Source organism: Acipenser ruthenus, chromosome 1, assembly GCF_902713425.1.
Source record: "Acipenser ruthenus chromosome 1, fAciRut3.2 maternal haplotype, whole genome shotgun sequence".
NCBI classification, from domain to species: Eukaryota; Metazoa; Chordata; class Actinopteri; order Acipenseriformes; family Acipenseridae; genus Acipenser; species Acipenser ruthenus.
The window spans coordinates 34,964,699-34,978,773 of record NC_081189.1 but is presented as its reverse complement, the minus strand read 5'-3'; the positions used below and the strand labels follow the sequence as shown (position 1 = coordinate 34,978,773).

The 14,075-nt window shown below is 36.4% G+C and overlaps 1 protein-coding gene across 1 annotated transcript; it reads left to right on the top strand.

Moving 5' to 3' along the window:
- Window positions 1-7,253: 7,253 nt before the first annotated feature.
- LOC131737130 (purpurin-like) lies at window positions 7,254-12,374 on the top strand. Its single transcript, XM_059024242.1, has 6 exons — window positions 7,254-7,411; window positions 7,951-8,068; window positions 8,744-8,880; window positions 11,218-11,330; window positions 11,755-11,967; window positions 12,173-12,374. Exons 2-6 carry the CDS (start codon window positions 7,952-7,954, stop codon window positions 12,181-12,183), a joined length of 591 nt encoding a protein of 196 aa, XP_058880225.1. The 5' UTR covers window positions 7,254-7,411; window position 7,951; the 3' UTR covers window positions 12,184-12,374.
- The last annotated feature ends 1,701 nt before the right edge of the window (window positions 12,375-14,075 follow it).

Below are 14,075 nucleotides of genomic sequence, written 5' to 3'. Positions count from 1 at the left end.
GTTCTTATTTAAAAACACACTCCTTACTCCTAATCCCTATTTAACTAGGTGACTATCTGATTATATCTGCACCAATAACAGTAGGGCTAACTTGCAGTGACACCCCTTAACAATTCCAGCTGCAGTTCTGCTTGTTTAAGTAGTCAGTGTAAAATGTACATAAAGAAAGTCTAAATGAATTTACATTACTTTTTAGATACTGAAAATATAGACTGGCTCTACATCATGGACTTTTGGAGATACTGTTATAAGCTACTACATACAGACCCCTGCAGCAATAGGAGTGTGCTATGGGAAAACTATGGACATTTACTCAAATACATAATGTCACTATATGGCAGTGTAGCATGTTAATACTATGGCTAGCCATGGCTGTAAAATTGTAACCCATAATATATAAGAAGAAAGTTTATGAATGAGAGGCCATTCAGCCCGTAGATGCTTATTCAATTCTTAAAACCGCATTCAGACAGCTCTTGGTTCAGTCCGGTTTTTTAACAGTTTCTTCCTGCCGAGATGTCTCTATAAGACCTCTAGAGGACAGTGATTAAACTGATTAAATCATTCCAGTGTAGCAATTAGAAAATGTAACATTTCATTAATGCACTCAGTCCATTAGCCCATTGCAGAGACAAGGCATGGAGGAGAGGCAATGGCTTTTAGGAGTTAAGAGTTCTTAGAAAAATAAATGAGGAGACACATTTTTTATTGCTTTTCTGGAGAGTAAAATCTATATTAAATACATAACTTTTACTAAGGATAAAGATTTTCAACAAAAATGATTTTCATGATGTGCTGTTTATTGAATGGCTGATACAGTTTAACCTGTGTAAAACGATGCATAACAAAAATAAGGTTCATAAAGACTCTGATAACAATGGAAAGTGCAACAACCTCCAAACAAAGTCATGTAAAAATTCAGTCATGAACTGCTTTTCCTGTGTGTTTGTACATCATCAGTACCGTGCATGTCTCTACATCCCACTAATCAGACACTGTACATGTTGTTGTAGAAGCTGGGCCCATTCTTGGGGTCCTGGAGCTCCTGCAGCTCCTGCAGTCCTGGGTTGTATTGGATGGGCTGCTGTTACCCTCTGCAGCATGTGGACGCTTGAGTAAACTTGTTATGAGATTAGTTACAGAGGAAGATTTATAGATGCTGAGGTATCTGGGAAATCTTGCTTAATGTTATTTATGTTACAATTTTTATGACATTTGTTCTGATTAAAAAATGTCCAGATTATACAATAGGTATTGTCCAAACAGTTCACATTTACCAAAAGATGACCTGTGGCGAGGATCCCTGTGTGACCTTTGACAGCCAAAAACGAAAACAATTACACAAGTCTTACATTCGGTAATATATAACAAAACAGTAGTTCTTCTTGAAAGTATGCATATTATTTTACAAAGTCTGGCTTCAGGTCAGGAGATATCGCTGGGATTGCTGGTGGATCCAATAACGAAGTCATATACAGATATGAACATGGGGTCCTCAATGTTTGGAGTGCAGGCTTAGACATGAGAAAGTGGCTTGAATCTTCAGATCTCATTTGCACTAAGTGGCTGAGTTTTATCACCACTAAACATGTCTTAACAAAAAATGTTGTTTTGCGTTCAATATATAAAAGCATGCTTTTTTTAAATAATGAAAAATAACTATCAAATAATTATATTAAACAGGATTTACTAATGGAGTTTACCCTTTTAATTGTTGTACAGCATTTAAAATAATGCACCCTCAATTATCCTACATTAATTTTGTAGCTATCATCTTATATTAGCTAATTACCATAATATATAGAAATAAGATTCCCTACATAAAAGTGGGAAATGTTTATATAGCTCGTCAACCTTATTTTCCTGTCCACCACCATGTATGGCCATCCCAGGAACCCAGCTGGTTGGCTTTCCACCAGAAGTCCATGTACAGCGGGTCATGGAGCTACACCGCTCCGTCCTCTCTGAGCATGCTGCTAACCCACATATTGCAGGTCCCTGCCTGCCACCTCTCCTCACCACCCCCACTTATCTCTCCTCACTGCAGCACTGTGAGACAGACAAGTCTGAGTTTGTCGATCTCCCCCACAGTCTCTACATCCGCTCTGTACCCTCCGGTGGCCAAAAAGGACTCTCAGGGAGCCTGCACCCACTAAAACTTGTAGGTTCAGGCCGTTACTTGTACTCTTCCTCTTCCTCATCTGTGGCATGACTGGCTACTCCCCCAAGATGTACTTCCCTGAAAAAAAAGAGAAGTCACGGAGGATGAAGTCCAAAGCATTATTCATGGACCTGCCTGCACAGCGTCTTACCACAGGCACTTTAATTTGAGATACACGGCAGAAATGACAACCTGAGAACAGGTTTACTTTCTTACTCTTTCCAAGCTGGCCACATGGCGGAGAGCTTGACCAGAGCTCATACAGTCCGTAACACGCAATACATTTGCCTGATATGTTGGTCACATGATGTGACATATGATCCACTAGACCTATATAAGCTGTGTGAGTGTTGTGTGCAACTTTTCAGGAACTAGCATGGGACTTCAAAAGGGGAATAACAGTGGGTGCCCGTGAACCGGCTCATCCCTCAATGCTGTGGCTGCATTGACTAATGTGTCCATCAATACAAGAAACAAACAGGCTACAGTGACCATAATCACAGAAACCCTTCAAACAGGACAAAAGACAACTGTTACTGCTAACAAAAAAAAAAATCTCAGTTATCGTAACGAATGTATTATTCTTTTTATTTAGATTCATTTTTTGTTTCAGTTATCACATCCAACCGACTTTATGAAAACCCATAAGTTTAAAGTACCACTGTGGTCACTAGAGGGCACCCAAAACTAACATTTAAAGAAGTAATGTCCAACAAACATGACGCCGTTGGGTTTTGAAGTTGCAGCACTGGTAAAAGCAGAACGTCTGGGTTTTTCTTTTATTTCACTGCCGATTTGTCTGTGGAAAATGGGAACTCAGCTTTGATTTACTGCACAATTTAAACGCTGTGAACTGATTCAAAAGTTTTATTTTCACTTTTTCTTTTAGTAATATTCATTTCAGTTTAATGGCTACGCTAAAGAGATTAGTAGCAACATGAAACAAGCCTAATGTATTTGTTATGATACTAATTACAATAGATACATATTTGGTGTTTGTATTAATGTTCCAATCTACTTTACTCGTTTGGTCCTCCCCTTACAATACTCTCTTCAGGTGGCTGATGCAGAGTTAAGCACAGTTGGCAGTGTATTTTGAATTTTTTGTAGTTTAATATAAAAGCTGCAATTTCTTTCACAGTGGATTAAACCACACTTCACCTGATGGAAGTCTGTCTATGTGAATTACAGCCAATTAAAAAAATAATAATCAGCACTTGATATTATGTTTGTATAATGCTGTTGTTTAAATAGATATGTCTGCCTGCTGTAAAACTGATATGACATGCTACTACATTCAGCCAGTGCTAATGGACACTGTAACTGCTCAGTAAAATCTTCCAGGTCTTTGTGGTATTTGTAGGGATTATACAGCATTACATTATGCAACTAGTTTTGACCTTACATAGCCTTTGTTCATCAGCAAACCAATTTATTTCAAATAATTTCATATTTCAAAAGCATACATTTAATTTCCCAAATATTGGGTTCAGTGAGATTAAACTGATATATAAAAGTCAGCTTTAGGTTAATCAATGAAGGAAAGAAAGAAAGAATTTAAAAAGGTTTCATCTAAATAAAACTCATTGATATCTAATATATATATTAGAAGAGAAAAACAATGTATATTTTTAAATGTATAATATACATTATACAAAATATATATTCCTCTGTACAGGCCCTTAGCCAGTAAAGTGCACAGTTTCTTATAGTTTAAGTATATTTGCACCCACAACTTTAAACACTCAAGTTATATAAGCAGTAGTACGAAAGTTACTTTTCAGCATTTCTCTGACATTGATACAGACATCAACGATAAGTCAATCATTTCTAACTTTATATTTAATAAACATTGATTTTATGATTTAGTGGCCAATCACTTGGGAACTGGGATTCTAAATTCTGTAACCTTGCAATAAAATGACACAGTGCAGTTTGGATAAGCACATGGCACAAAGAACCAAAGCTACACAACCTCCACAGAGGGCATTCCATGTTACTAATGACTGATAACGAAAACAAACGTGTTCTTATATTTGGTACATTTATAACTAAAAGAGGGGCCTTTAGCCATATTATGCAAAAGGTCAAATAGCTAAGCTGGACATTAATAGACTCAAACATAGATTAGCCAATGGAATTAACTCATGTGAAACAAACAAAGCCATTTTATGTACTGGAATAGTAGTATATGTACAGCAATTGTAAGTTAATGCTTACAAATATTTGTACATTCCATGCAATAGTCTATGTCTATATTCCCAAAGCCAAACTGAAAAGCTTAAACCAATCAGGTATCCCAAGCAGACACAGCATGTCATTTCTGATAGAGCAATGACCGAAGGTGGTGGTTGGCAGGTGCTTCCATATCCAGAATAATAACAGATTTCCATTCCAAATTCTCTGAAAAGGGTAATCGGTATGAATAATCATGTATCACCACAACAATTTAAAACAGACTAGATTCAAAACACACAGAGCTAAAAAGCAGTGCTATCCTAGGGGCCACTTGTGCTCCACAGTCATGGCAGGTGTTCAGCCTATTTGTGTTTTAACAAATTTCACATGCCTAAATATTGTGGGAATTCTTGGATTTTCCCCACAGGTGGCAATAATGGGTTTGCTGCTTTTAACATGGAATGCCGTCCAATTAGGATTTAATATGCAAATTAGTGTTTCTCTGTTTAATGAAAAAGTGAGCGTTTCCTATTGTGTTTTTTATCACAAGAAAATGGAAATTATGAAACAAAAACAGCTGACTACAAAAACAAGAAAGTACAATACAAAAATAATCAAAAAAACCTACAAAACAACAATTAGCCAAACTCTAGCCTCCTGCACGATCTGCTACCATGCAGATTCCCACCTTAAGATGTCTTCCTTTACCTATTACATACAGCATACAAGTAATTACAACCTGGCAAGACTCAAAATGACAATCCTCCCGGTCAGGATACCTCCCTTACAATGAGCCCCAAACACCCAGCATTTGCTGCTCGAATATGGAACTTCCGTTCTTATTGACAATTCAGCTTTAACAGAAACTTACTGGACTAGGACATGATGCCTTGGTTAATTAATGTGTGATTATTTGAAACATTTACAACACCTGTGCTAAATCTAAACTAATTAGTCAGCATGTTTCCAATAATCACACAACCAGTTTCACAGTTCACCTTGTACACCCACGACAATTATTTCGAAACCATACAATCTTGGTAAAGCCCTTTACTTCAGAGTTATCCACATGGCAACCAGACACAGCCTAATGTTATTTTGCTCTTAGATGACCTGACAGCACAGTCATTTAATTATAGTCTGTGGAAATCACTTTCATGGCAATTTCCTAATTGATACTGGAGGAGACCACAGGGGTTGTGTAGTTGTTTGTACATAAAAAATTTACAGGTGTAACCATTCATGATCAAACATGTGGTGACTGAATTTAAAAACTGCTGCAGTGAGTGGACACACGTGTAGACTTTCTGTTTAGTGGGAATAAAATCATGAGGTTGTCTTTTACTTACAAAAGTGGTTTTCTAGAGATTTGTCCCGATCTGTCTCTTTTCTTGAGGCTCTTACCATACCCGTGACTGTGGTTTAAGTAAAATGCAGCTTTTCAGAGCTTAAGCTTATCAAATCAAGAAAGGTCAGCAGACTAGAAGCAACATTTGCCAGTCTTCTAAAACTGGATTACATTGGATTACATTAAAAAAAAAACACCACAAGATCTATAGATAGGGTAATGTACAACTGATAAAGTTGTAATAAACCATTTTATTGGATTTCATATATATATATAACTTTATATGATTTTTTTTCATTTACAAACTGAGCCAAATTCTGATCACCATATACAGCACTCTCATTAGGACCCTGCTAGTGTTGTCTCTACTGAAATAAAACAACACTATTAAAAATATTGCTTGGGTTGGAGGGGAAAATAATTATTTCTCAGAGTACTTGTGTTACTCTGCTCTTCCACAAATTTCTCCATGTCTACTGTGGACACAATTTTAAATCTATAAGCCATTGTTGCTTGTTTTGGTATTGACAATGTTTTGTTGTGTTCATATACTGGTGGTAGAATTTGTTTTAAATTAGTTAGCAGCTTTATCATCAGCCTTATTAGACACAGGTATCACGGTGTATAAAAAGACTGTAAAACACGGAAGTTTATGGAAGTTTATCGTTCACCATGTATAATAATAATAATAATAATAATAATAATAATAATAATAATAATAATAATAATAATAATAATATGTGCTGGGTATAAGGACATACTTGTTATTGAAATAGGCACAGGAGGTATTTTAGTTCCATGCAAATTACTCTGGCCATGAACATGTCTCAGTTTGGCATTTACCTCGTATGCCCTGTCGCCAGAATCTTACACACGTCCTTTCAGTGGTTTCTAGCAAGTACTGAATCTCCACACAGAGCGTCTTGAAAACAACAAATACATTGTACGAATGGTATTTTAATAAAACACCTGGAAAAATCAATAGGGCAAGGGGCTTTTTTTCCCCTAGTAATTGTAAAAGGCCCAATTATTGTTTATTATTATTGTTTGTAAGTTAAGGTTTCACATAATTTTCTAGTATGAAAAAACAAACAAAAAAAAAACATTAAAATATAATTAACTACCCTCCTTCACTAAACGAATGTGTCGGTGTTAAACATTTTTTTTTTTTACAAATCCGTTGCCAGAAAAACATCAGAACAACATCTGCTGATAATAACATTGTTATGCACACTCACACACTACAAAACATCAGAACAACTGCTGATACTAACATTGTTATGCACACTCACACACTACACAACAGGCCCATGAGTCCCTGCTATGGACCTGAAAATGCACATTGACTAACTGTATTGGTTTTCGGAGATTAGCCATGTGTCCAGACTTACTTGTAGACAAATCTTTTTGAAGTTAATTTTAACCACTGTTCATTATGTCCAATTGAGCAGAAATCTTTCTTGTTACATAAAGCTTTAATTGTTTTTACTGTAAGCGTAGAGTTTAGCATGCAGGGATTAGCCTGGGATTTTTTTCTAACAGGCTTAGTGGTAGATTTAAGCACCTTATTTAGTTACAAGAAGGGAAAATAATGAATTAGCGCACATGTTTTTTCATTATTTAAAGGGCCGTTTAGAAACACAGCAGCATCAGTACCAAGTGGAAGAGCACAGAAAGTTTCATCTCTACCGAATACTACTCTTACTACTTTGAACATTGACAAGGTAAGATTATTGACTCCTTCGAAGGGAGAACGTGGGAAAAATAGTCACAGCGGTAGAATTCAACAGTTGCTTACTCTTGGTAAATATGAAGAAAAGCATGTTTTTCTTTACTGATACAGTACGTCTTAAATTTAGGAGTAGAGCATTCAAAAATAGTCAGAGCACTCAACCCTTTGTAATTTTACAGAATGACTACCCTAAGATAACTAATTAAATTGTTTTAGTGACTACATACGGGTATATTAGATTACTTATATTTCATATACAGTAGCACAAGACCAGTCTGCATTTCTGAGAGGAGTTATCTTTCCTAAACCTGCCTTCTGATGTGAAGTGTTTAAAGTTTTAAAATACAGATTTCTGTATCTATCTTGGTAGATTATAATCTACCAAGATAGATACAGAAATCTGTAATTTAAAACTTTAAACACTTCACATCAGTTGTAAAACTTCACACATTTGGTTTACAGACTTTAACCAGCAAACACTCTATTAGTGGCAATACTGCTCACTGTAGTTTCACTGTGTTTATTGTGCAGGATGGACTACTCGAAGGTGGCTCTTCTTATTGTTGTCCTCTCATACATTGAGGAGTGCTGGTCTGCTTCATGTGTGGTGGACAGCTTCTCAGTAAAACAGGATTTTGACCCAAAGAGGGTAAATGCTTATTTGTTTTAAATACATAAATGCTGTATTATTTAATACAATCATATCCCACTGGGGATATTGCCCTTGAGCCTCCTCAGTCCATATATTTATTTAAAAAAAATGGTTTTGCATTATAAATCATGGACTTTTTTTGTACTCTATGGTCATTTAACATAATTTTAACAGCAGTCAGTATGGTTCCTGAGTGATAAATGCGGTGGGGGATTGTTCGAAACCAAATTTAAAATATATTTCACAAAATGTGGCATCCTTATATATCACTGTATCACAGGATGATTAGGTACTGTTAATGATCTGAATGGCTCAGTGGTACAGTATGTTTGGTAATGTGTCAGTATGGCGGTAAAAATCATATTAGTGATGGCCTACTGTTATTCAAATGACAAAAGCTTTTAGGGGACTTATTTTCATTATTTAATTGACTCCTAATTTTTTAAAGGAGAAAAATACATGTTCATGTTACAAAATGAGATACAAAACACACTTCAGAGAACTTGAAGGATATAACATACTTGTTTGGTTTTAGTTTTGTAAAATTAACAGGAGTTTTACCTTTTAAAAAATTAGGGTTAATTAAAGACTGGAGTAAACACTTTGAAAATATGGCCCTAGGAAATCGGTGCTCCAATGGCAGAACATGATTGTATTTCTTTTGTCTCTTAGTATGCAGGAAAATGGTATGCCCTGCAAAAGAAGGACCCAGAGGGCTTGTTCCTTCAGGACAATATCTCTGCCGAGTATACTATTGATGATGAGGGCATCATGACTGCCTCATCCAAGGGAAGAGTGAAGCTTTTTGGGTAAGCTAAATAATGAGACATAGAACCAACTTCTAAATGCTTTTAACTCAGCTAGCGGCAGAAGACATTACTATACATAGAAAAGATACAAGATTTACTAGATTGGAATGACAGGGATCTGTTAGTGTGGCGATGGGGAAAAGGACAAAATACAACACACAAAGATCATTACAATAAATTTCCTTTTTTAGAGCACATATATTTATATCATATATATTACTTAAATACACAGGTACAAAAGTACATTTTCTGAAGAATATATATATATATATATATATATATATATATATATATATATATATATATATATATATATATATACAGTGCCTTGCGAAAGTATTCGGCCCCCTTGAACTTTGCGACCTTTTGCCACATTTCAGGCTTCAAACATAAAGATATGAAACTGTAATTTTTTGTGAAGAATCAACAACAAGTGGGACACAATCATGAAGTGGAACGAAATTTATTGGATATTTCAAACTTTTTTAACAAATAAAAAACTGAAAAATTGGGCGTGCAAAATTATTCAGCCCCCTTAAGTTAATACTTTGTAGCGCCACCTTTTGCTGCGATTACAGCTGTAAGTCGCTTGGGGTATGTCTCTATCAGTTTTGCACATCGAGAGACTGAAATTTTTGCCCATTCCTCCTTGCAAAACAGCTCGAGCTCAGTGAGGTTGGATGGAGAGCATTTGTGAACAGCAGTTTTCAGTTCTTTCCACAGATTCTCGATTGGATTCAGGTCTGGACTTTGACTTGGCCATTCTAACACCTGGATATGTTTATTTGTGAACCATTCCATTGTAGATTTTGCTTTATGTTTTGGATCATTGTCTTGTTGGAAGACAAATCTCCGTCCCAGTCTCAGGTCTTTTGCAGACTCCATCAGGTTTTCTTCCAGAATGGTCCTGTATTTGGCTCCATCCATCTTCCCATCAATTTTAACCATCTTCCCTGTCCCTGCTGAAGAAAAGCAGGCCCAAACCATGATGCTGCCACCACCATGTTTGACAGTGGGGATGGTGTGTTCAGGGTGATGAGCTGTGTTGCTTTTACGCCAAACATAATGTTTTGCATTGTTGCCAAAAAGTTCGATTTTGGTTTAATCTGACCAGAGCACCTTCTTCCACATGTTTGGTGTGTCTCCCAGGTGGCTTGTGGCAAACTGTAAACGACACTTTTTATGGATATCTTTAAGAAATGGCTTTCTTCTTGCCACTCTTCCATAAAGGCCAGATTTGTGCAGTATACGACTGATTGTTGTCCTATGGACAGAGTCTCCCACCTCAGCTGTAGATCTCTGCAGTTCATCCAGAGTGATCATGGGCCTCTTGGCTGCATCTCTGATCAGTCTTCTCCTTGTATGAGCTGAAAGTTTAGAGGGACGGCCAGGTCTTGGTAGATTTGCAGTGGTCTGATACTCCTTCCATTTCAATATTATCGCTTGCACAGTGCTCCTTGGGATGTTTAAAGCTTGGGAAATCTTTTTGTATCCAAATCCGGCTTTAAACTTCTCCACAACAGTATCTCGGACCTGCCTGGTGTGTTCCTTGTTCTTCATGATGCTCTCTGCGCTTTAAACGGACCTCTGAGACTATCACAGTGCAGGTGCATTTATACGGAGACTTGATTACACACAGGTGGATTCTATTTATCATCATTAGTCATTTAGGTCAACATTGGATCATTCAGAGATCCTCACTGAACTTCTGGAGAGAGTTTGCTGCACTGAAAGTAAAGGGGCTGAATAATTTTGCACACCCAATTTTTCAGTTTTTTATTTGTTAAATAAGTTTGAAATATCCAATAAATTTCGTTCCACTTCATGATTGTGTCCCACTTGTTGTTGATTCTTCACAAAAAATTAGTTTCATATCTTTATGTTTGAAGCCTGAAATGTGGCAAAAGGTCGCAAAGTTCAAGGGGGCCGAATACTTTCGCAAGGCACTGTATATATATATTTAACAGTGTAAAACTATCAAGAAACAACTTACAATTGTTGCATAACGGAGCAGTTAAAAAGTTTCTTGGTATTATTATTATTTATTTCTTAGCAGACGCCCTTATCCAGGGCGAGTTACAATTGTTACAAGATATCACATTATTTTTACATACAATTACCCATTTATACAGCTGGGTTTTTACTGGAGCAATCTAGGTAAAGTACCTTGCTCCAGGGTACAGCAGCAGTGTCCCCCACCTGGGATTGAACCCACACCCTCCGGTCAAGAGTCCAGAGCCCTAACCACTATTTAACACTGCTGGTAGTTTAATACTGCTTTTTTAAGTTGGATATGATTTACAACTCTTTTCTTACCCTTTCAATGTTATGTGGCAGGTTCTGGGTGGTCTGCGCTGATATGTCTGCTCAGTACACAGTGCCTAACCCAGCAGCTCCAGGCAAAATGTTCATGAACTACCAGGGCCTGGCTAGCTACCTGTCCAGTGGAGGTGAGTGTAGATGTTGAATTACAATACATATATATGTATCACAACAGGAATCATGGGGGGAAATCGATCAAAAAGAAGCTGCAAAATGTAAGGAAACATAATATTTACAAACTATTTTAATAATGTAATATTCATTTATCAAAACCAAACAGTCAGTAGTATCATCCAGGGTCTAATACATCTTCTCAAAGTATTCTCAAAATGTTTCAAAATTGCTAAATTCTTTAACATATTAGTACATTGTGTCGATAATTGATATTTGAATAAAATCCAGTAAGACGCAGTTAATCAGTCTGTTTTCTGGAATAAATTAGCATTTTTAAAAGTAAATCTGCCTTTAAGATATAGTATGTTGGCAAAACAGAAGCAGCACATTCACAATGAACAGTAATTCTGTAATTCTTTTTTTTCTTTTTCCTCACAGGTGATAACTACTGGGTTATCGACACTGACTATGACAACTATGCTATTACCTATGCCTGCCGCTCTCTTAAGGATGACGGAACATGCGATGATGGGTATTCTCTGATCTTCTCCCGCAACCCCCGTGGACTTCCCCCTGCCATCCAGCTCATCGTCCGCCAGAAACAGGAGGAGATCTGCATGGCCGGCCAGTTCGAGCCTGTGCTGCAGTCTGGTGTGTATACAATCCAAACACTTTTAAACAATGGAAAGTACACCCAGTGTATATAAAACCCATGACATCACATCTAAAAACTACAAATTGTAACTGTTTAATTCTTCCGGTTGTGATAGAAAACAACAACCGGAAACAATGGAATTGAACCTGAAACAAAATCTTTATTTGAACCCTTTGCATTTGTCACATTGCTGTATTTTAGGGGCTTGCTGAGATGGAGATGTACTTTCTTACTGAAAGATGGATCACTTTGGCATGCAGGCTTGAGAAGTGGAGTCTCCGGAATTGAAATCATGGCCTTTGGATAATAATGATTAGGAAAAAGTTCTCGAAATCAGAGAAATATTCATTGGAAAAACAGGAACAAACTGATGTTTGTGACATTAAATGGTTATCTAAACAAACTGGTGAACTGTGTTTGCTTCTTTATTTCTGGTTTCTTCACTTAAAATTGTGTCTGTGATCAATCCAGTCACAGTAGTAATCAATTATACATTTTGGTTTAGTTGACTTTAATATTTTTTTATATCAGGACTATGTAACTTTGCTTCCAGTAGGACTGCGATCCACTTCAGACAGTGTAGCTACTGTAATCTTTCTAGTCTACAGTATGTTCTTCACAAAAACAGAAACAATTAGAAATGGACCATTGGGAGTACTCAATGAGCAGGGTTGAAAACATGCAGACAAAAACAATGAACTGGGCTAAGTTGTTTTGACAACTGTTGGTTAGAACATACAGCTTGTTTTATAGCAATGATAGAAAGGCTCCAACCTTTAAAGAATGCAAAAATAATAAAATAATTCTAATCCAAGTAATATTGTTATCAAAGTAGATGAGGGCACATTTACTCTGATATGCCTGCTGTTTCTCGCAGGCATTGATTCTACAAGTCAACAGGGGCTACACAATAGTGGTAGTTTACGGCATATGAAAGACAAAACTCACTGAAAAAATAATTTTTCAATAATGTACTGTAGGAGGGAATAAGCATGGTACAGTAAAGAATGCAGTTATCAAATGCAGTGCTTGAAATTAATGTATTTTAATGTAAGAACATTTTATGAGGCTAAATTGATCATTTTAGAAGCGGTACATTTTTCTACATCTATCCTAGCTCCTCAGCAACTCTCAGCAAGTGGGTGTGGTGGCTTATACAGTATAAGAAAGACACACTTAATTTTTTCTGCAACTCGCTAAAGACAAATCATATAAATCACCAATACTGTACTGTATCAGGTAACACACAGTATACTGTAAATAATGCAGGTATACAGTGCTGGAAACTAATGTATTACACAGCTGCACAATTTCATCAAAAATGATATGCAGGGCAACCCTCGGAAGGCAAAAAGGAGTGTGCTCCCTAAAAATGTGCCACTGATGAAATGTTAGATGGATCAATTTTTTATAAACTGTATTTAATGAGTAGCCATTGACATACTTTGTCATACAAATCGCTGAATAAACTGTGTAGTTTACAACAATACACTTGTGGAATATGATTTATGCCTATATATATATTTATTATTCAAGCACTAAGATAAAAAAAGAAAAAAGGAAATAGACTTCATTTTTTATACAGACTTTCATGCACATAACATATTGTACATATATTAACATTTCATATTCATATACATAATTTATACAAACTTCTACCACTACCATCCACAAGCCGATTCTTTTTATGGACGACATTTCAACACTTTATTTATACAGTATTGCATATACACACCCCAAGTATAGCCACGTCTTTGGCAATGTACTCTGTGATATTCACCTTCATCTTTTTGTAATTCACAATTCATACATTTTAACAATCAATGACAATCCCTTAAACAGTCACATAATACAAGTTAGCTATAACATTTTATAAGCAACTTGAACTCTGCAACTGTTTAAGAGCTGAAAACAATTAAAAAGGTCTAATTAATTATCATTTCAATTAAGGGTCGAGTTAAGTAATTGAGAGCTCAGTTGGTCCCCAGGACCAGGGTTGGCAACCACTGATCTAAGGCACTGCTCAAGAACGTACATTCAGGTTCACAATTAAAGGCATTTTAAGAAAAAAGGTTAAATTTGGGGAACAGATGCCGTTTCCATC